General features: G+C 32.8%; 2 protein-coding genes and 1 non-coding gene across 5 annotated transcripts; 1 reads left to right on the top strand and 2 right to left on the bottom strand.

Moving 5' to 3' along the window:
- Positions 1-2,497: 2,497 nt before the first annotated feature.
- On the top strand, positions 2,498-6,234 carry LOC114385064. 2 transcript variants are annotated; one of them, XM_028345016.1, is made up of 5 exons: positions 2,498-2,953; positions 3,244-3,684; positions 3,784-5,035; positions 5,223-5,369; positions 5,484-6,234. In XM_028345016.1, the coding sequence occupies exons 2-5, from the start codon at positions 3,631-3,633 to the stop codon at positions 5,945-5,947; spliced, it is 1,917 nt and encodes a 638-aa protein (XP_028200817.1). In that variant the 5' UTR covers positions 2,498-2,953; positions 3,244-3,630; the 3' UTR covers positions 5,948-6,234. The 2 variants fall into 2 exon arrangements, with proteins under 2 accessions (XP_028200817.1, XP_028200816.1); XM_028345015.1 differs by having other exon boundaries at positions 2,498-2,858.
- A 663-nt stretch (positions 6,235-6,897) lies between these two features.
- On the bottom strand, positions 6,898-6,991 carry TRNAY-GUA. The gene is made up of 2 exons: positions 6,955-6,991; positions 6,898-6,933 (listed from the first exon to the last, which is right to left on the bottom strand). It is a non-coding gene; the product is annotated as a tRNA-Tyr (tRNA).
- A 9,291-nt stretch (positions 6,992-16,282) lies between these two features.
- On the bottom strand, positions 16,283-22,368 carry LOC114384644 (probable pectin methyltransferase QUA2). Of its 2 annotated transcripts, none has more exons than XM_028344354.1 (9): positions 22,201-22,368; positions 20,618-21,631; positions 20,396-20,528; positions 19,693-19,933; positions 18,687-18,900; positions 18,351-18,526; positions 17,923-18,226; positions 17,199-17,334; positions 16,283-16,943 (listed from the first exon to the last, which is right to left on the bottom strand). In XM_028344354.1, the coding sequence occupies exons 2-9, from the start codon at positions 21,334-21,336 to the stop codon at positions 16,785-16,787; spliced, it is 2,082 nt and encodes a 693-aa protein (XP_028200155.1). In that variant the 5' UTR covers positions 21,337-21,631; positions 22,201-22,368; the 3' UTR covers positions 16,283-16,784. The 2 variants fall into 2 exon arrangements, with proteins under 2 accessions (XP_028200155.1, XP_028200154.1); XM_028344353.1 differs by having other exon boundaries at positions 22,087-22,368.
- Between the last annotated feature and the right edge of the window lie 727 nt (positions 22,369-23,095).

Genomic DNA, 23,095 nt, shown 5'->3' on the forward strand with positions numbered 1-23,095 from the left:
TTTTCTAACTCAAATAACATTGTCATATTTGAGATATAAATCATCCAACTTTTATTTAATAGTTTGATTTACACCTACAAACAGTCTCAATTGACTGACAAATGGGGCCAGTTGATAATCTACTGTGTTAACTTTTTTTAGAATTGTACTACATATATAAATCACTTTGTTTTTTTACAAATATATGAATCACTTTTACTTCTTTTTGTTATGTTACTTATTTATCTTATATTTTCTCACTTTTATTTATAAATTTGTTTTTAAAGGTTCATCTATAAATATAATTTTTCAATCTGTAATTGGATGCAAATTACTCTTTTAAAATGTAATGTATCAATTAAAAAAAACTCAATAATTATTTGAATTTTATGGAAAATATAAATTTATTTGCTTATATTGTTGTTCAATGTTATTGATATTTTTTGTTTTATTTAAAAATAATTAAATTTTTTAAACAAAGACAACAACGTACAATAAATTAAAATTATTAAAATAATAATTATTTTAAGAGGAGATTGTTTATAATTTGCCAACCACCAGGGGTCTGACGCTGCCGCTGCCACATGCAGTTTCTCTTTCACTGTCCAAATCTGAAAGCTTCTGCTGAGTTATTAATTAGGTTTCCGTTTCTAATGAGGTGAACAGTTGATCACCGTTTTGAATGTACCTTGTTTGATTCCCAGTCAAAATTTAACATATTTTTTTTATCAGTTTAACATTTTTAGCTATTTTTTAATGACCAAATTTGTTAATTATTACTCTATAGTTATTAAAGATACCTCATTAAAAATTCTAAATTACTAAAAATATTACAAAAATAGACATACTTGATATATACTCCAAATTCCAAATTTCTAATAAGGAGTAACAAATAGTTCTAAAAAAAATAGTTTTAAATCTTTAACCAAAGCCTTTAAAAATAATTAATAAATACTTTTATTGTTGACTAAAATTCACATATATCCTACAGGAATCTCACCTTTAATTAATTTAGTAAGTAACTTTTATTTTTTACTAAAATCTGCATACTTTTACTTAATAATAATGAAAAAAACTGGTAAAGATGTTGCTCATATGATTATTCACAAAGGAAAAATCAAGCAAATATGTTCTCTCTTTATTTTTTAACAAAAACCAAAGTACCGCTCGGCTGCTTATAGTTCCTTTCATTAATTAATATGTTTTGGGAGGTTGGTTGGTCGCTATTTTTTTTAGGGTGGTTAGTGGTTATTAATATTAAAATTAATATTTACTTCTCTCTCTGGAGGTATAGAGGTCGCGAATTGATCAATGAACGAGTCAGAGGTTAGAGGGTCTTAAGAACATGAGGCACATATTATTACAAGAGAAAGAAAAAAAAAAACTACACACTAACAGAGTGCAAAAGGTTTTATATACTGAGAGTGTAAATTTTTTTTACCATTATCCCATCCTCACATCTTCAATTTGTTAACTTTTATTAAAATTATTAAAAGTCATATTAACATTAAATTATACTTGAACAATAATATAAAAATATTTTACCTTATTAATAATGTATGAATAATAAACTCTTATTATACTTAAACAAAATGAATTAGTGCAATGAAGTGCCAAATTTATAAAAATTTGTAAACTTCACTTATTTAATAAAAACTTCTAATTTAATAATTAAATTTAAAAACATTAGTATATACAAAGAGTTAAAAATAAAAGTAATTTTAATTACATTTACTCATAAAGTAACTTCATCCCTCTTCATGTAATAAAAATATTTATCTATTTAGAATTTTGATTTATTTTAAAATGTTTATTGTCTTAAAAATTATAGAAAACATTAATATTCACATTTTGGTCCAACTAATTTATAAACTAAAAAGAGTTTATAATTTTTCCCAGTACGTATCTTACCAAACCACATACTCATTAGAAAAATTAATTAAAAAAGAACAATACTTATTAATAAGAAATTAATGGGTGTTGAATCCAGCGGAGGAAGCTAGCTAGTATCCCATTATATCGCTAATAAAGGTTTGAATCAACTTTGATAAAGGTGTTTATATTTAAATCTGATAAGATCTTAAACAAGATTGTAAAAAAAAATACTGATAGAAAATAAAATAGTAATGAGAAAAAAAAAAAAGAGAGGTTACGCTGAGTTTTTTTAACTGATAAGATAATTTTGGAGGAAAAAAAAGGAGTATTTTCCTCGGTGAACCCAATTTTGGTATTATAGCATAACACAGGAAAAAAGGTGCTTGAGAATTTAGGAGAATATAAATGCTGAGTTAATTTTTATTAGAACACAAGTATTCCGAATTTTTAATTGAAGATAAGTCATATTTGATTTAAATAAGATAATAAAATTCTTTTTTGACTATTTTATTATGTATCCAAAATTCGAATCTAAAATCTGAGTGAAGTTAAGATGGTCCCATATCAATTAATCTATGTGTGTGTGGCATATATATATATACCGGTGGCTAAATTATTGAAACAGCACACGTCGTTACGTGACTTCACTGGTTGAAACTAGAAAGAAAGAAAGATAGAAACACACCGTGTAGTTGTGTTGGTGCCGCTTATTATATCTTCTCTCTTTCTCTTTCTCTTTCACTTTCTTAACAACAAGTATCAACTACGTACCTCTTTCTTTCTCTAGTGTTTTCTGTTCCTTTGGTTTGCATCTCATACACGACATCACGTGCGAACACCACACAACCTTAACTTCCCCGATTTCACTTCTTTCTTTCTCACACACCATACCAACACTCTTTATAATAGCCATTTCGCATCCCAAAGCTTTTGAAGATTCCAGCACAAAGGCACAGATACTGTCTGAAAGAGTTTTTATTAGCGTCGCGGTTCTGCTTTTCAAGGTTCGTCCTCTCTGCATCAATGCTCGAATTTCTCGCCGCAATTTGCGTGGGGTAGTTTCTGTTTGAGTCTGCTTTAGAATCACAAGGAGGGATTAGTATGTGTGTCTTCCTTTTGACTTGTGTTACAATCATTCATGTCTTCTGTTCATTTTGTCACTTTGTTTCTAGAGAAGAGACCATTGAATTGAATTCCTAGTAGTACATTACTCATGAGGGTGTGTTGTGTTGTGTGTCTAAGAGGGGTTTAGAATTTTTATGAAGTGATCTCTGATTTTGATATTTTAATTTGGAATTTATTTGTCGGGTATTGGTTCTTGAATTTTCGTAGAATAATGTTTGGTACATTTAATTGCTTTTCTTATTATTGTTATTCATCTGGGTATAGGTTTATTTGGAGAGGAAAATACTGGTGGAGATTTGAAGAGGAGCATATACAACTCTGGCCAACTCTTTAAAGATATCTTCTCAAACCGGAAGAGGCTTAGGTCTTTTTATTTCCGGTTGTCAGATTTGTTCAGAAAGGGTCTTATCTCTTGTTCTGCGCCTTCCCATAGATTATGGCTAACATTTGATTCAATGTGATAGCTACTCAACTACTAGTATGTTTGTATTGTCATCCTCCTACTTTTTTTCAATGCAATTTGTTGTGAAAGGAAAAAAATTGTTGGATCTATGTTCAAAGCTGTTTAGGATTGCTTAGAAAGTGAAACGGATTGAAAAGCGGCAAAGGGGATTGAATTGAAAGGTTTTGGAACAAGCTTTATCTTCTGGGATGGCCATGGTTAGGTGCTTCTCTCTTTTGCCTGTGAGGAAGGACAAACACAAGGTAAAATTCAATTGGGTATTGTGTGTGTCTCTTATTTTGTCTTGTGGGATTCCTATAAACCTTGTGAATTATGATTAACCTGGTTGTTTGTTTCTTCAGGGGAATGAAAGGTCTTCAAAAGAGGACTTTAACACTCTACTTGCCAAACTACAATCTACAAAAAAAATAACATCAGAGTCAACCACTTTTGATGCCATTGGTATTCAGAAAAATTCAAGGTTCAATGCGACGAGGATTATGACCCTTGAGAGTCCTGTGAAGGCTGAAGCACATGAAACTTATAAAGATGAAGATTCACCATTGATCAAGAGAGAACTCTCTGATTTTGATCTCCAAGATCATGAAGCTGTTGCAAGCAACGCATATGATACAACAGATAAAAAGGTAGAGTACCCCATTTTATATGAAAACCAAGTCAACAATGAATTGGAAGACAAAAATGATAGATACAGCCAAAAGAGTGTCGATACAACTGAAAGCGGACACATCACTGATCCTGGAATTGGCAAGGCTGATTCCTGGGCTTCTCCAAAGTTCAAGAGACACTTCTCCAACCTTGAAAAATTTGATGAGCATGGGAAGATAACTCGTCACTTGCCGGCTTCAAAGTCGAAGTCTTTTGAGAATTTTCAGGAGTTATCAGCAATGGTTAATCTTGAAAGCCCTAGGTCTGTGATGAGTCACTACAGTGCTGATAGAGTATTGTTGAAAAGGCACTCTTCAAGTCAGGTACTCCCTTCTAGAAGTAAAAAACTGTGGTGGAAGATGATCCTATGGAGCCACAGGAACACACGCAGAACTCTCCCTAGCAATTCAACACTAGTTCCTACTAGTGCTGCTTTAAATAGTGGATACTCTTCAGACACCCTTGAACTGAAACAAGGCAAGGCATTGAGGCCTGTGAAATCTTCTGATTCAATTACTATGGAATCCTTTAACAAAAGAAGAATTGGTAAAAATATTGATAATCAAAGGGGGAGCAGGTTTCAAAGCGACCAATGGATTGCTTTCTCAACAGAATCATCTTCTTTTTCCAGAGTGGATGCATGGGTGAAGGGTCTCGAAATTCAGCAAATGCTTCCTGAGGATGATTTTGATGATGACAATGCCAGAAGAAGCATTGTCTTCCCACCTTCTCCTAATGCTGGTGGGTCAATGATGAGAACCACATCTCAGTTGACTTATCCAGATGCCAATCTTTCAAAAGAGGCTTTAACTGCGATTAGTGTAGTCCAGTCTCTAAATCCAGCTTCAACTATTGCTCACATATCTGGTATTGGTGTAAAAGCCATCCCTGCTATTTCACACTTATCCAATCTCCGCTCTGTCAACTTGTCAAATAATTTCATAGGTACGACTTTGGAACTAGAATGTAGCACTTTTTTTCTCAGCAAATGTTAGTTTGTTAGTTTTGTTAAAAATGCCAGTTGGGGAATTCAAACCTGCGACCTCTCCCCCCTCCCTTCTACACTTGATGCACCATCAATTAATCAATCACTAGCTGTGTTGATTGGCTCATTTTTTCATTGATCATGCAGTTCACATCTCACCAGGAGTTCTACCAAAGGGTATTCAAACACTTAACTTATCAAAAAACAAGATCAGTGCCCTTGAGGGCCTCAGAGAATTGACCAAGTTGCGGGTACTTGACCTAAGCTACAACCGTATCTCGAGAATTGGACAAGGTCAGTTTTGATTTAATTTTTGCTCAAAATGAGGTTTGCATCTCAAATTTGGTTAACCTTCATTTTTAGCCTTCTCTACATTGGAATTATTCATTCATTGTGTGGTTTGGTCAGGTTTGTCAAGTTGCACACTTATCAAAGAGCTATATCTTGTGGGGAACAAATTAAGTGATGTTGAAGGGCTACACAGGCTATTGAAGCTAACAGTTCTAGAGTTGAGCTTCAACAAGATCACAACAACAAAAGCATTAGGCCAGCTAGTGGCTAACTACAACTCACTTAAGGCCCTTAATCTCCTTGGAAATCCGATTCAAAGCAATATCAATGATGACCAGCTTAGCAAAGCAGTCTGTGGTCTCCTTCCAAAGGTGGTGTACCTGAACAAGCAACCCCTTAAGGCCAATAGGACACGCGAAATATTAAGCGATAGTGTTGCCAGAGCTGCACTCGGGAACAGCACACGGAGCTGTGAAAGAAGATCAGTAAGAAGAGTTGGCCATGGAGGATCAAATCTTTCCAGAGGGAATAGTAGAAATGCCAGTGTTTCCCAGAAAAGCATGAACCGGACAAGGAGGTGAAAGTGAACTTGTTAGTTGCATGTAAAAGGAACAACTCAATGGAACACTTTTCATTTGGTTCTTCTCAATGTTATAGCAGAGGAAACTGTGTTCTAGATGTTGCTGTCTCTTGATTTGTTTGTGAGAGATGTAAAATTTCATTTAAATAGCTTAAACGTTTAAGATAATTGTTTCCTGATATATTACCGAAGCCCTCATAATTATGTAGTCTCTTCAAGGCCAAGGGACTCTATCATGAATGGGTGTGTTAGAATTTAAAATGAAAGTCATTATTTGCTTGCATCCTACAGTTTGAACTTTTGGAACGTTTGATTCATGACATTGTTAATTGATAAAAGTGTTGAAGTAATGGGGTCTTCTTTCTCTCCAACTTGATAAATGATCATCTGGGTTTCAATAATTCTATGAACATTATGCAAATTGAATAATTGGTATCAGTTATCAATATTAAATCATCTGAATAATCGAGGCATCTTTTTTTTAATAATAAACGAGACATCTAATCAATTTAAATTTTGTTTTATGAAGTTCAGTTCAGATGCTATGAAGTATCCGAACGACTAACACAAACATTCACAATCTATGTCAAAGGGTGTACAATCTTTTTTCTGATTGATTAATCAGTCCATGTTATACTTTTTTGTTTAAATATCAACCAATTAACATATTTTGCTTTTAGCTTATAAATGATTCCAGCATAACCACGGTGTGTGCACTCTTTAAAGGACCATATTTCAATTGCACTATTAAAGTAGATTCGCAATTTTCATGGCTGTTAGTAAATGGAATAATTGAAGAATTTCAACATTCAGTAAGCTTTCTTTCAACATAACAGTGCATAAAGTTTGTTCTAATAATTTCTTGAGCTTTTAAGAGGGGAAAATTAACGGTGAAGTTAGATTATTAAACAGCATAAATACTAAAGTAATAAAAAAATATGATAAGAAAAATCCGACCTGCCGGATTCGAACCAGCGACCTAAGGATGTCTATTAGGTAATTAACCAACTACAGTCCTCCGCTCTACCAACTGAGCTAAGGTCGGTTCTGTTCAATAATACAAAAACAACATATAAAACTAATTACTATGATGTTGTTTTAATAGTCACACACACCTTTTGTTACATCCAATGAAGTAAAGAGAAATTTTTAATATTGAACGTCTTTACATATTACTGTTAGGCAAAAGGTCTTGTGAACAACAAAATTGACAAGCAAGAGTTTTTGGTTGTATTTTTCAAACGCATGTAAATGAAGAAGATAAAAATTAAATAAGAAATAATATATATATATATATATATATATATATATATATATATATATAAATTAAATAAGAAATAATATATATATATATATATATATATATATATATATATATATATACACATGGTATTAATAAAGAAATTATATATTACATATAGTGTTAATTTTTTATATAAAAATAATTATATTGTCAGATATATGTAAATTTCAATCAGTAAAGAAGCTATGTCATTTCATTTTCTTGTTAAATAACATCTTAATTCATATGTGGTGTGCAGTCCATCTCATTATTATAAGAATAAGATGTTTGAATTGTTTCGAAAGAAGAATATCTGGCATCAAATTAAATGAAATTATTTATTATAATAAAATAAATAGATTCTTTATAAGTTTAAAACTACAATAGAATTAAAAGCAAATACAACAAAAATTTGACACTGAAAATTTTGGTGAGAATTTCCTCTTCACTTAATTATTGTATACAAAATTTCTCAAATTATGGTAAAATAAATGGGAAATATGCCCTTTTTTTTGTAAACTTCTGTTTGCTCTATCTATATTAGAATTATTCTATTCTGCAATTGTAGTTTACAAAATTTTGAATTAATTGTCAAATATTTTAAATTGTAAAATAGAGTTGTCATGGATGCTTTTGTAAAATATCTAGTGTTATAAGAGTTGTCATCGATGCACTCGTTCAAAGTTTTTAAATGTGAACTTTTCTTTTGTGATGAAACTAATATATGTTTGGACATTTCCTTACCATTTAGATTCAGTAATTTATTTTACACACTCAGCACAATATCTTTATTTTTTTCCAGAAATTATTTGACTATTATAATTTAAAATTACGTCAACTAAAGGCCATGATCATAGTCCATAACAGCTTTCAACACTGTTAGAATTTTCTAATATATTCTTATAGGTTATAATTAATTATAATATTTTATTTTCCTAAAAACAAATTAATATTATGATTCATTTGATCATACTTAAGCCCATTAATAATATGATTAATTATTTACAAGTTTTGAACACTTAATTTTTATTAGTGTGAAAAAATAGTGTAGGTCTAATCAAGGATGGTTCTCTTTACCGTCATGTTATCAATTGCTCTCTAAGGTTTGCTCCCATTAAAAACTTCAGAATTGGCTAGTGTGATCAGATAAAGAAAGACTTAACTTTTGGGTTTCTTAGGATTGTACTATACATAGGTCATTCTCATCTTCTTGATCATATGTCCGACAAGTAAATATTATGTTAGTATTTTAAATTCATATAAATTTGTTTTTGATAGATTTATTAATCTTATATTTAGCATCAAAGCCAATTTTTATATGATTTAAAACTTTATCGTTATTTATTACATTCATTTGATTTTGATTATCATTGCGCGTTCGTTGTTAATTGCAATTGGGAAATTCGATTTTTTTAACTGAATTGCTATCCCTACGATCTTTTGTACCAATAAATATGATATTATATTATGTAAGCATTTACTTATAGCAATATAAACAATTATGTACGCATTTTGTTATCTTGTATGGATAAAAAAAGGATTTGTTATTTTGTGTGTTTTCAATAATGATGGTATTAAGTTATTTTTTCTTTTTCAATTTAAGCTAGTTGTTGTACATTAATAAATACTATTTATTATATTGGTTACTGAATGCACATTGAGTTTTTTTTATGTTGAACCTCTTGTACACAATTTGTTTCATGATGTATGTGGGGTTTCAACATGATTTATTGGGAATTACTTATAATGAATTTGTGGTTAACGTCTTGCGAGTTCAAATCTATGATATACTCACTAAACCAAACCTATTCATGTTACTTGAATGTGCTAATTTTTTATTTTCTTTTATAAGTATGAACTAGTGTTAATAATTGAAATATATATCTTCTACATCCTATTAATTTTTGTTATTATGAATATTGTTGATATTTGTTTAGTTAAATTTTAAATGCTAGAATGCCTTAATTTATGGTTATTACTGTTTGAGTTCAAAACATGTGGAGAATGCTCTTTAATTAATTTGTGGTCAATAATGATGCTCTTTTGATGCATTTTCCTATTGACCGGTCATGGTTTTGGACAAGAGAAAATTGATTCCTATATGAAAATTTTCATAGGTTATTATAAGTCATTACCGCCAAAGTGGGATGACTTATATCAATTCATGAAATTTTTTTGTAGTTTGAGGAATGCTTTTAGTCTTTTCATGTGATTGTTTGCCCAAGGGGGGTGGGGGGGGGGGGGGGGGGGGGTGGGGGATGTATGTTTGGGTTAAAAAGTTAAGAATGGATGAAGTTACTAGGGAATGCACCGAGTTGAGGGATTAGTCTGCTCAAAGGGGACAATTTTTTGAATTTTGTGTATGTTCATGGATTAACCCATATGAGATATTGGCCTAGGTTGTAACTTTGGTTTGTGCATTTTGCCCAAATGGGAATGTGCTATTATATTGGCCTCATTGATAGCTTGTTTCTTTTTTTTTTGTCAACTATATCTTGTCTTGTAATATGTCCTAATGCATTCTTATTTTGACTTAATAGTGAACTTTTTTGTGAACAACTATTTTGCTTTCATTGAGATCTTGAATGCATCAAATTACCATAATTGGAAGCAAGATCTGGAGTTCTCTTTGGGAATTTATGATCTTCATTTAGCTTTATGTGAGGATGAGTTTGTAATCAATTCAAAGAGCACGTATGAATAGAAGGAACTTTTGGCTAAGTGAGAGAGGTCTAAAAGGTTGAATTTGATTGCTATCAAGAATAATGTCTTTGAACATCTTCTGAGTGATCTGCTAAAGAAAGCGACAGCTAAGGAGTTCCTCGATGTTCTAAGAAAGAGGTACCAAGTATCTAATATTCTCGAGTCTAGATGTCTAATGAGGCAGTTAGAAAACATAAGATATAATGTTAGGGGTGTAAGGGCATTCATTATAAAGATGGTTCACATCCAAACCAAGCTTAAATCTCACCAAATTGACCTTAATGAAAAATTCATAGTTAAACATGCCTTTAATAGTCTATCCACTAATTTCACACAAATTAAAATTGTCCACCTTACCGTTGGTGAGAAATGAACTGTGAATGACCTTATTACCAGGTATGTTGTCAAGGAAGCGAAACTCAATAAAGAAAAGAATAACATAGCCATGTCATTAGTCCATGGCAAACCCACTTTTGGCAAGGGGCACTAGAAAAATACAAAGAGTGCATTTAATGTTTCTCATAGATACTAGGGTTCAAGAAACCAGGTAAAGGTCAACACCACAATGTAGGAAGTTCTAGGCTAATAATAATTGTCAATTATAAGTATATTTTTGGGGTTAAATTATATAAGAATTTGTAATTTTTCTCTCCTAATTTTTTCTTTTTGAGCAAATAATTATTAAATTAACATCATTTAAGTTTTTGTTCAAAGAATATTAAAAGTGATGAATTTATGATGCTTAGTAAGTAAAATAAAGCCCAAAAAGCAGGATAATTCAAGAAGGTTGGAATAATTAAGGAAAACATAGCTAATTAAGGAAATCAGGGCTAATTACGAAAAGCAAAATAATTAAGGAAAGTAAGACTAATTAAGAAAAATAAAATAATTAAGGGAAAAAAACTAATTAAGAAAAGGAGATTAATTAAGGAAAAAAGAACTAATTAAGGAAAGCATACTAATTCAAAAGTCAATTAATATGCACCTATAAAAGAAGAAGAGAGAAGAAAGAAAAGACACATAGAAATCCCAAGAGATTACAATTCCTTATAGAAGACAAAGGCTAGAAAAAAAAAAACAAACATTCGGAGTCATTTCTTTCCCCATTCCCTTTCTTATCTTTTCTCCCCTCTTGCAATTGTAAAACCTTCATGACAATCAGAGGTTAAACTTCCTTTGTTGGAAACTTGGCCGTCAACTACTCTTGATATAATTTCTCTTCCTATTTATTTATGAATATTACATTTGCATTATATTTTCCTATGCTTAATATTATTGTTTGTGGCTTGATCATCCATTTACATGGTAAGTTTTAGGAGTATCATTAGAAAATATTATTTTCTAATAGAACTCAGAAAGGATATCTAAATAAGGTCATCACTAGGGATGGTTGATATTTGTTTAGTCTGTTATACATCTCTATTCTTAATATAATTTACTATTTTAGTTCTGCATAGGGATTTTGGGAGAGAAAATACATAAATTAGGCTCTTTCATGTGGGGGATCAAAGTTAGAGTATACTAGTAGATGCAGGTGTAAATTGAAATAATTATAAACAGAAAAAAATCATTAACATCACATCAAAGAGTAGCTCTGGTAGACTAAGTTCCCAACATTCTCATCTTCTAAATTTCCTTCTACAATAATGTTGGATTTTTTTATATTTTTTGTCCTTAATTAATTCATGTTCAATTTATCCTCTTGTTTGATTTAATTTTCTTCCAATTTAAATTATTGTTTTTCTCATAACCTTTTCAAATAAATTTCTTTAACTTCTTTTACTAATCAAATATTTATTTACCTAAATACAAACAAAGTCCTTGTAGATACAATACTCGGACTTCCATTCTAACTTTACTACTTGGGACGAATTGATATACTTGTCACTCTATCAACAACTAACTATCTTTAAGAAAGGTATTTGGTGTTTCTGGTGTAGGGAAAAAGGGAATAAGAAATCTGATTGTGGAAAGTTCAAGGCTTGGCTAGAGAGCAAGCAAAAATCGAGAGGGGTTCATAAATTTAAGGGAGCCTAGTTTGAGGAAAAGTAAGTTAAGGGTAGGAAATGATGTTGAAGTTTGTATTGAGAAAGTGAGAAACATCAACCTAGTTTTACCTTTTGGATTTGAATTGGTTTTGAAGGATACCTTTTATGTACCTTTTTTTAGGAGAAATTTGATTTATGTTTATTGTTTAGTCAAACTTGGTTTTAGTTTTACTTTTGGTGATAGGAAAGTAAATCTGATGTTAAACTCCCAAATTATTGGTTATGGATTTTTAGTTGATGGTTTATATAAATTGTCTTTGGATCCAGATAATATTTCTTAGTTATTGAGAATTCTGTTTCTAAAAGGTCTAAAGTTAAAGAAAAATCATTTATGTGGCACAAGCACTTAGGTCATATTTCTAGGGAAAAGGTTGAGAGATTGACAAAGACATATATTCTACCTTCCTTGGCTTTTGATGACTTGGGTACTTGTGTGGATTGTATAAAGGAAAAGTTTACTATAAAAAAGGCATAACTAGACGTTCAGATCTTTTTAAAGATCATTCATACATAAATTAGTGGACCTTTAAATTCTACAATTTGTGGTGACAAATTTTTTCATTACATTCTTTGATGATTTTCCTGATATGATTATCTTTACTTGATTAAAGAAAGATTTGAAGCACTTGAAAAGTTCAAAATTTTTAAAACCGAAGTTGAAAAGGAGTTAAGAAAAGTCATCAAGATTGTAAGGTTTAATCGTGGTTATGGTAAATATGGTTCCGCGAGGCAACATATAGGGCCATTCGCCTTATACTTGCAGGATTATGGGATAGTTCCACAATACACCATGCCTATGACTTCTAAACAAAATGGTGTAGCCAAAAGGTGTAATAGAACACTTAAAGATATGATGAGAAGCATGATAAGTAGATGTAACTTGCAAGAATTTATGTGGGGAGAAACCTTGAAAACAATCATTTACATCTAGTTAGGACCATAGTTGCAACTGGAGATATAATTGACTCTCAAGCCAATGATATGCTTAATCCTTCTAATTTCGATGAGAATGCATAAACTAGCTGAGCAGATTCCATATGTTCCTTCAAGGAGGTCAACTAGAGAGAGGAGATCTGCTATTGATGATGACTTTCAAGTCTATCTTAGTGAGGATGCATATGACGTTGGAGATATTGTTGATCCAAAGAGCAGTCAAGAAGTTGTTTCTTTCCCTCAGCCAGAAATATGGATGCATGCAATGAATGGAGAGATGCAATCTATGTCAATTAATGGCGTATGGGAGCCAGTTGAATTACCTAAGAATTTTAAGACAATCGGCTATAAATGGGTCTTCAAGACAAAAAAGGACTTAAATGGTAACATTGAGATATTCAAGGCTAGACCAATGGCAAAGGATTTTATATAGAATGAGGGTGTTGAATTTAAAGAGATTTTATTGCTTGTATCAACAAATGATTCCTTTAGAATCATTATGGCCCTCGTATCTCACTTTGATTTGGAGTTGCACCAAATAGATGTGAAGACATAATTTCTAAATGGTTATTGGCATGAGACAATATACATGCAACAGCCTGAAGGTTTTTGTATTAGTGGTAATGAGGATTTGGTATGTAAACTAAAGAGGTCGATTTATGGCTTGAAACAAGCTTTTAGACGCCCGTACCTGAAATTTGATGAAGTGGTGACCTCCATGGGATTTGAGGAAAATAAGGTTGATGATAGTGCATATACCTCAAAGTCAATGGGAGCAAATTTATCTTCCTTGTGCTATATATGGATGATATATTGTTGGCTTCTAATGACCTTGGCATGCTACATGCGATAAAACATATGCTAACGAGATCTTTTGACATGAAGGATCTTGATGAGGCCTTTTTTGTGTTAGGGATTAAGATTCACAAAGATAGGTCGCACCGTACACTCGAGTTATCTCAAAAGACTTACATTGGTAGAGTCTTAGGGAGATTCAATATACAAAATTGTAAACCTAGAGATGTTTCGGTTGTCAAAGGTGACAAATTCAACAAGGACTAATGTCCTGAGAATGAGATTGAGCGAGCAGAGATGAACGAAAAACCTTTTCAGAGTGCTCTAGGTAGCCTCATCTATGCTTAGGTATGCACAAGACCCGATATTGCTTAGCGTTCTTGGTATATACCAATCGAATCCTGGGAATGATCACTAGATAGTTCCCAAGAAGGTTATGAGGTACTTGCAGAAGACTAAGGAGTATATGTTTGTGTATAGGAGAGTTGACAACTTGGAAGTTGTAGGGTACACAAATTCAAATCTTGGTGGGTGCCCTGACAATAGGAGATCGACTTATGGATACATATTTATGATGGACGGGGTGCGATATCTTGGAAGAGTAAGAAACAAACTCTTGTTCCCTCTTTTACTATGCAAGCAAAGTCCATTGCTTGTTTTGTTGTAGGTACTCATGTTGTTTGGTTGAGGAATCTTGTGACAGGACTTCACATTGTGGACTCTATCGCTAGGCCACTGAAGATTTTATGTGATATCAACATTGTTATGTTTTATACAAAGAATAATAAGATTTCTAAAGGATCTAAGAACTTGGAGTTGAATTGCTAGACTGTTATAGATCTTGTGAAAGATGGTTCTATAGTGGTTGATCATGTGGACACAAATTAAATGTTGGTTGATTTGTTGACCAAGGGACTTAGGCTTGTTGTTTTAAAACGACAAGTTGAAAACTTGGGCATTGTGAGTTCTTTTGTTATTTTTGGTTCGTGGGAGCTTTAGATTCATGTTATTTCTTTTTTCATGTTGTTGGATCCTTATTTTGAATTTTGGAAAATGATGTATTGATGACATCTTACACTAGCTTTGATAAATGATGATATGAATTTTATTATGATTCCTTTTGTGTGTGTGTGTATCAAATGTGAGATTATTAAAGTTCAATGTTGTCAGGATCATTGTGCTAGTGATCGACACTAGAATTGGTGCTCAGACATAATGATATTAAAGCTTAGTGTAGTTAGGATCATTGTGTCAGCGATCGACACTAGGATCGGAGCTGATGCTTGATGATTTCTTGATAAATCATGAAATTTCTCTGACTTTCAAGTACTTGAGAGAAATTGAGGATTAAAGAAGAAAATGACAATATGACTTTTTTAATCACATTGTCGCGTCATTTCTTACTACACTCCACATTGATGCCTAGTCGACGAAGTCAGTAATATTTGTAACCATGGAAAGCTATTGCGTCAATGAGAGATGTATTTACTGTCATGAATCAGTGTTACATGGCTTTTTGTTGGATGGAGTCTTAATTAGGTATTGTATCTTGGGATCATTTGTTTTGTCGCCAAAATATGTTATTAGCCCGAGATTCATTTTTAAAATTAAAAAAAAAATGTGCAATTAATTTTGCGAGGTGGGAAAATGTTAAAATTTTCCCATATATTATTCTAGACTACTAATGATTTTAATGTTTTATTTTGTAAAACTTTGATGATACTTAAGTCCATTAATAATGTGATTAATTGTTTACGGGCTTTAGACACCTAATTATGATTAGTGTGAAAAAATAAGTGGGTCTAACCACTGGGCCCATAATGGGAGGTGCCTAGGATTGATAAATAGCAAGACTAGGTCTCCTTTGTTGTCACATTATTAGTTTCTCTCTAGGGTTTGCATGATTGAAAACTCTAGAATTAGAGAATGTGATAAGACAAATAAAGACAGCTTTTGGGTTTCTAAAGGTCACGCTACACACATATTATTCTCGTTTTCTTGATCATGTCTTCAACAAGTAAATGTTATGTCAGTGTTCTAAACTCATAAATTCGTTCTTGGTAGATTTATTTATCTTACACATAATACTTCTCATGTAATTTTAAACTTTGGTTTTAGGATAAAAAAGGTAAAAAGATATATTACTTCTCAAAGTATGGAAGAAAAATTGGTTAACGACCCACCCTCATCTTCGCAAAATTAATATGCATGATTTTATTAGAGTATTTTAAAAGTATTTAATCCCACATTGATTAATTTTGAGTGCTTTCAAGCAAGCATGTAAAGGTATAGGCTTGAACATGAGAATTGAGATCAAGCCAAGTGGGCTTAATTGCAATTTGGAAGTAGGTTAGTCAGTTGAGTTATCCAATATTTGCAACTTTATCCTGATAATTAACGTTTATATTATTATCAGATTTACTGAAACCCTTATCTGAAAATTTAGGCTTAATCATTAGTTTCAATTTAAAAATCCAAGAACATGAGTTACTATCATTAAAATCTTGATAGTTCTACTACCTTGATTTACATCAGGAAGCAAAATGTCCCATTGCCACTATCCAACCAGAAGTCATAGTCACAATCTTCAATGGATTGATGAACAATATGATTTTGATTTCACATTATAAACATTGACAAACTAAAAAGTACAGTTTTGCCAAGCTTATACCAGAAACATCCAAGAACCTATAGAAAGATAGCAGAAAAATAATTCTACAAGGGGGAATCAACCACTGAGCATTTTACAACAATAACTTATTGTATCACCATGCTCCCAATCTTAATATTTTATCTGTGTGTATCACATGGAAAAGTAAATTAATCTACCAGTATACTTGTTTCTGATCTGCTCTGTGGCTTGTTTGGTAATTACATGGCCCTATGTAGACCTTACGGCTACATAGATGATGTGGTGGTATCATTGACAAGGATACTCTGTTTCCTCTATATATTGTGTTCTTTTTATGTTCAAAATTTTCAACCCCCACTTTTGGAGCTTTATGGTAATAAATGAACATTATGGAAAATGAATATATGTATATTATGGTCTAATTTATTCAAAACTTCAATTCTTTTTAGCTTGCCTGTCTCTTGAAGAAAGGTTTCTGGCAGATCAGGAGTCTCTGATCACTGTCACTTTCAATTTCTATCACTCTTGCATCCCACTTCAGCTGTGCCGTTAGAGGTCTAGCTGATTCTATTAAGGGAACTGTATCGCGAATTATTACCCAACCCTGCACACATGACCAATGTCAGCATATCAGAAGTCCTTGAACATGTATAGAGGATGAAATCATGAAACATTTTTAATTGTTCTAAAAAAATCTAGCATGAACATAGAGATCACATCACACTCAGCAACTTTCAACAATAGAAGGGCTGCCTAATTGGTACACATTGTACATAACAAACTGCACATAATATTAATGAACTGTTTCATGAGAAAATACTATAGCAGTTTTGGTTCAATATTAACTAAATTCACATACCTCTGGGCGAAGTATCCTGTCTATCTCAATGAACAGGTCAAGTATGGAGCATCTGTGCTTCTCAGTTTCAAGGGACAGAAGTCCTGCTGCATGCACCAAGTCATAGGTTCTAGGGTACGTTGGAAAAGTCTCGCACCTAGAAGCCACCAAAAATCATAATTTTTAAGGAAACTATATTCTATGTAGGACCTATCAACAAACTATTCTTCACAAAATCTTATCAACGACTATGAGCCAGGTGTAATTGGAAAAGTAAATGGTAAATCACCAAGTTTGATTTTTTTAGTCAACTCTGGTAAGCAGTTACTCATTCTTGAGCAAACATAAGATGATTTCATATAAGTATAACTCCATAATTTTTGGAGTTATTTATCAAAACATCTGTAACCTTCCGTATGGTCAACGAGTTCAATAAATATGTAAATTATGTTGTAAAGTGTAAATTGAGAAGGTTCACAAAGTGTAAATGTTACAACAGGTATAAACCTCAGTCCTCAACTGAAAAATAGTTAGACCTGGATAATGAAATTAATCTTTAGATTTTGGAAAAAGAAAAGAAATACCAATAACTCTAAGTGTTTAGAAGGGATTGAGATAAAAGAATGGAAGAAAAAAAGAATTTAGCATGTGTCTGAGAATCCATATTAAGCTAAGTAAAACAAATTTATTGAAGTAGAGAAGCATGACACTTGAAATAAGAACAAGAGAAAAGAGATTAGCATACCAATCATGCAAAACGCCAACAAATCCTCTGTCCTGGATCAAGGGAAGATAATTGAGTCCACTTATTGGGACCACATTCATCACCCACACAGACTTTCTAGCTTGCAACAATGCAGAATTAAAGCCACCAAAATGAGCATTCATGTCTAGCACATTTCTGAACATGTTGTAAGGCGGTGAAGGGTCCTCATCACCGGGCCTCTTCGGATGATCAGAAAATATTAAAGGTGACATGAGTGACCAATAATTCTGGACTGCTATTTTCCAGCTGTCAGAGTCCTCGGTAAGTTCATCAGGCTGCAAGACTAGTACATTTAAATACAGGCAAACTAAGTTAACCAAATGAATAGGAGATTTGATTCAGTAATTACAATGCAATCACTTCCACAAAGAGCTATATAAATTAGCGTTGAAGAACATAACAATTACCGTAGATTGCCAACTCGTTGTTGTTCAAGTTAGCCCGGGAAGGCCATCTTTCCCTTTTTTCAATTGGAACCCAACGGCTGCTCTGTGTTCCACCTATGCAGTTTAGCAATTCTCGATAATAGGGAGTCTCCACATCAATACCTCTACCACACAAAGAAGGGCCAGAACCAGACTTTCTGGAAGTAAATATAGGCCATGCTAAGAATCAGGCGACATTAATTTCAAAATGGTAAACAAATATATACACATTGTATAGAATATATTTACTAGAAATCTGTTTCCTAAAACACACATAAGTGAAATAATTTTCCAGAAGTACATGCATGAAAGCATTACCTTGATGCATAGCAACTTTTTTTACTAGTTTTCTTCCATACGACAGTTTCATCTTGCTGTGACAGAAGCTCCCAGCAAAGTGTTAATGTAAAATCCTGTATAAACTTCCACCTTTTCTGATTCTCTTTGTTACGAGCATTTGTGAGTGGTGATGTCCAAACAAAGTATCCACCCGGTTTTAAGAGTCTATCGGCTTCAATCAGGAGAAGGCCATCTATACCATACCATGCAATATGAATGTTAATAAATCACATGGTGCTAAAATATTGATAAAAATTCTACACAAATCAAAGAGGAGGGGAGGATAAATAAAACAGAATAAAGGCAAGTTGAAGGATTAGATTTAGATTCAATGCCTTTACACATCAGAACTCAGAAGGAAGAGTTTCAAAAGTCAACCTCAGTTTGTTTGATACTTCACCAATATGGCAAGTAAAAAACGTTAAAAGGTGTCTACTTATTTTAATAGGTGTAACTTTCAGGAACCCATGTAACAAAGAACTAAATATGGGTATTTTCCAAAAGTATATACCGTATATTTTTCTTAACTCTGCACGGAAAAATTAGTTTTTGTTACATCAGAAACAAATAAGGAATGCACCTAATGACTTATAGACATTCAAGACAAAAGCATTTTAGTTCAAGTGATATATATGGTTAGCAACACACTTTTCTCATCGGAATGAGAAAGAGCTAGGTATTTAGCGTAGTTGAAAGGGCCAGAACTAAATAGAAGCCAGTCAACTGGCATTATTTTTCATTGGTCACAAAATAGTGTTGAATGTCTAGGTTCAATAGGGAAAAATTACAACACAGATGCAATTGAAGAACCAAGGAGTGAATTCTATTCTTATTTGATGACAACTAACTTCTTCCATTGACACATAAAGTATGATGTATCATCTATATAGTCCAGAAAATAAATGTTTTTGTCAAATAAGTACAGAATATGATAAATGCATCTTGGTCCAACACAAAGTAGAATAGATTGAAAGTTGAAAGATACCTTTCTGGTCCCAATCAATGCCACATCTTGCACAATGTAACATATCAAAGGAAAGAGATGGATATGGCAACTGCTTTGAAGTGAAAGAAGCAATCATAGCAGGAAGACCCCTCTCCAGAGTGAGCTGAACTTGACTGCCAGAAGGCTCATAGTTTGCAATGCACATAGTCAAAAGCTGACTGTCGAAGAGATGTGCTCCAAAGCTACCATAGCCACAACCTATGTCTAGTATAGTTCGAACCTGCAAATTTTAAGATGACAACATTCTCAATCAAATAAGATTTCAGGCAAGGAATATCACAGTCAATCTTCCATGAGTTCAGATCCAATGCATCCATAACCCAAAAAAAAATCTAAAACAAGTCCCTCCAAGGCACTTTATGACAAACAATTTTAGATGGTACATGTATACAAGAGTTATGGCTTATGGCATATACAAGGTTACCATTTTATGCCCACAGTGAATATTTTTTAGAATATTCATTTATCATTTCACCAAGATAGTTAATATTTATATATTTTTAGTACTAGAATGGAGATAACAAGCTCTTTAGAGTAAAACAGATGGCATTAAGTATGCTGAATTTGACAGTGAGCATGTATCAAACTACTGAAATATAAGTACAATGAATAATGGCCATCATGAAAAATCAAGCACCAAACACTTGATGTGTCCATTTCAAGAGAGAGCAAACGTATTTACCCCAGCTTGAATGAGGTAAGATTCATTTCTAAGTCCAATCATTTCAGCGATTTGATGCGAGTAGTCTTCAATACCATCAAACATATGAGAAGCTGAACGAAATGAAATTTGTTCTTCATCCAGCATCATCATCCTGTAATTAAATTACAAATGAAAACTTTAGGTATCAAAAATAGCCAAAAGTGCAACAGCAAGTAGGAGAAATGATCATATGTCATTTACCTCTTTGTCAAGCTTCCAGAAGAAAGAACCTCCTGTGCTGAGATCTTCACATTAGCAACCCAGATAACATCTTTTCCAGTAGGCCACCTTAAGGGAATTTTGTAATTCACTGGTGGCAGAACTAAACAATTCTGCCTAAGCTCACGGCCGCATTGCCGGTCAACTTCATTGCCATCGGAAACTCCCAATTCCACATTCTCAGAAACATTGTAGCAAGGAACAAAGTTTTCAAACTCCTCAGAACAGAATTCCGACTCCTTCAACCTCAACGGACCACGAGAAAACTCGCCAATATCCAAAAGGTCTGAGACAAGCTTCTCTTGAAGCCTTCTATAACCATGGTAAATGTGACCTCTTGATGAGGATGAAATCGACAAAGTCCACCAAAAAGATCCAGTAAGAGCCAGAACAACTATAAACACTAAGCTGAACTTCAAAGAAAGCAACATCAACTTAAGCAGGCTTCGCGGGGTGCCAACCATGAAGGGATCAGAAGCAAAACCATTCTCAGCTTTGACATTGCCATATTTTGACTCAGAATTATTTCCCAAAAGAACCCTCAGAGGAAACCTCAAAGCAAAAGGGCTGTGATCTGCAGAACCCCTCCTATCCAAATCTTCCTTTTCTATTTTATCTTTAGATTGGGAGTCCCACAAGTCATAGCCCCTCTCAGGGACCCTAACCCCACCTAACACACCTCTTTGCAGAGGCCTAGACATTCTCTGACCAACCACAACAGTAGCACAAACAAGTTCAACTATGAATAAATGTTCTTATGTTAACACTAGTAATGTATAAACCTATACAGAGACCAATAAATACTACAACAACAAATGCCTTATGCCACTAGGTGAAGTCGGCTAAGTAGATCACACATCCAATTCCACTTGATTAAAGACCAAATCTTCAAGAGAACTCAGAAACCAATAGAAGAGAGTTAGTTACTCCAGAATCATTAGATTTATTGGGATGGAACCAGCTACAGAATCTGGCTCCAGTTAAGCAAATGCAAACCTACAAAAAAAAAAAAGGAGAAACCGTGTCAAACTTGATGGCGTGCATTTAGAGCAGTGAAGTTACAAAACCAACTCAGCATTATTTATATTCAATTAAAAAAACAAAAAGAAAAAAACACAAACTTTTTCTCGTTAGGGAACAAAAAACAGGGGAATAACGACAAGGAAGAGCAGTAATTAATTCACCGCACCAGATCCATCACGGACCCAGCATTGAAATGGAAATGAACCAACATTTATAAAAGAAAAAAGAAAAGTTGCGCGGTAATTGCCAAATGGGTTGGTGGGTAAACACTGAAACAGAGCAGTGAAAAGCACTACTAACCATGGCACAAGCTCTTTTTTTTTAGAAGGGAAAGTAATTTGCTGTGTGAGAGTACTTGAGATCAAGCTAGAGAGAAAGAAAAATAACAATTTTAAGAAGAAAAAGATGAAAAGTATTAGTAGTAGCACCTTGTTTGTTTTGTTGGAATGAAGAAAAAAAGAGATTTATGGAGGGGTGTGTGTGTGTGAGGGTGGTTGGTTGCTTGCAACACAAATCACAAGAAGAGCGCACGCCGTCTGTACCTGGTTTTGTTCTGATTTGTGTGTGTGTGTGGATCAGTGACTGATTCTTCTCTCTCACTCACTCGCCTCGTCGAATGATTAGCGTGTGTGTGTTCGCAGTGAAAATTAGAGAGAGAGAGAGAGAGTCAGAGACACTGTGATTCTAACTGAGTGTGCAAGCAGGTTAGCAGGTTTTGTACTCATCGGATAGTGACACAAACACTACTCATGGGACAATATAATAATATTAGTATTAATAATTTAAGAGGAAAAAGAATGTGATGCGGCTGAAGAAAACCCATAATTATTTTGCTTCAAAAATGAAATTGATTTTGGATTTTTCAAGTAAGATTTTGAGTACAATCTTGTAAATAGAAAAAACATAGTTAAAAAAGAGATGTAAAAAACTGTAACTGCTTTTATGGATCACAGTTCACAAGTAGCTAAATGACAAAATATGTAATCATGTTCAAAGCTCAATAGGATAAATATAAATGAAAAAATTCTCATTTTCTTTTGAGTATATTTAACGTTGTTGTAAAACTTAAGATTCATGTTGAAATTTGTAATTGATTCACACGTCTGGTTTGGTGATCGTAATTAGCTAAATTTGTGATCGAAAATTAGTTAAGCAATAATTAAAATCGTGAATATGTTGTATTTATAATATGATAATAAATTAATAGTATTTTTTGAAAAGTAATTCTAAAGACCTTTAAAAGGATAAAATGTTAATAATATATATATATATATATAATGAAAATTATTATAATTCATGAAATTGTGTGAATTTTACTCTTCATTTAATTAGTTTTTTTATATAAATTTGAACCTTTTAAAAATATTTATTCAATAAGCAAAAAAGGACTCTTTCATTCTTTCTTTTATTTGTTTACTACTCAAATGGAATTTCGTT

Source organism: Glycine soja, chromosome 14 (assembly GCF_004193775.1).
Source record: "Glycine soja cultivar W05 chromosome 14, ASM419377v2, whole genome shotgun sequence".
NCBI classification, from domain to species: Eukaryota; Viridiplantae; Streptophyta; class Magnoliopsida; order Fabales; family Fabaceae; genus Glycine; species Glycine soja.

What these genes read in the sequence shown, in the direction of transcription:
- LOC114384644 (XM_028344354.1), bottom strand. Translation starts at nt 21,336, where the DNA reads ATGTCTAGGCCTCTGCAAAGAGGTGTGTTAGGTGGGGTTAGGGTCCCT. An exon ending in CTTACCTCATTCAAGCTGGG is followed by an intron (nt 19,934 to 20,395) that starts GTAAATACGTTT and finishes TAAAATTTGCAG; the next exon opens with GTTCGAACTATACTAGACAT. An exon ending in CAACGAGTTGGCAATCTACG is followed by an intron (nt 18,227 to 18,350) that starts GTAATTGTTATG and finishes TAAATGTACTAG; the next exon opens with TCTTGCAGCCTGATGAACTT.
- LOC114385064 (XM_028345016.1), top strand. Translation starts at nt 3,631, where the DNA reads ATGGCCATGGTTAGGTGCTTCTCTCTTTTGCCTGTGAGGAAGGACAAA. An exon ending in TGAGGAAGGACAAACACAAG is followed by an intron (nt 3,685 to 3,783) that starts GTAAAATTCAAT and finishes TTGTTTCTTCAG; the next exon opens with GGGAATGAAAGGTCTTCAAA. An exon ending in CTTGTCAAATAATTTCATAG is followed by an intron (nt 5,036 to 5,222) that starts GTACGACTTTGG and finishes TTGATCATGCAG; the next exon opens with TTCACATCTCACCAGGAGTT.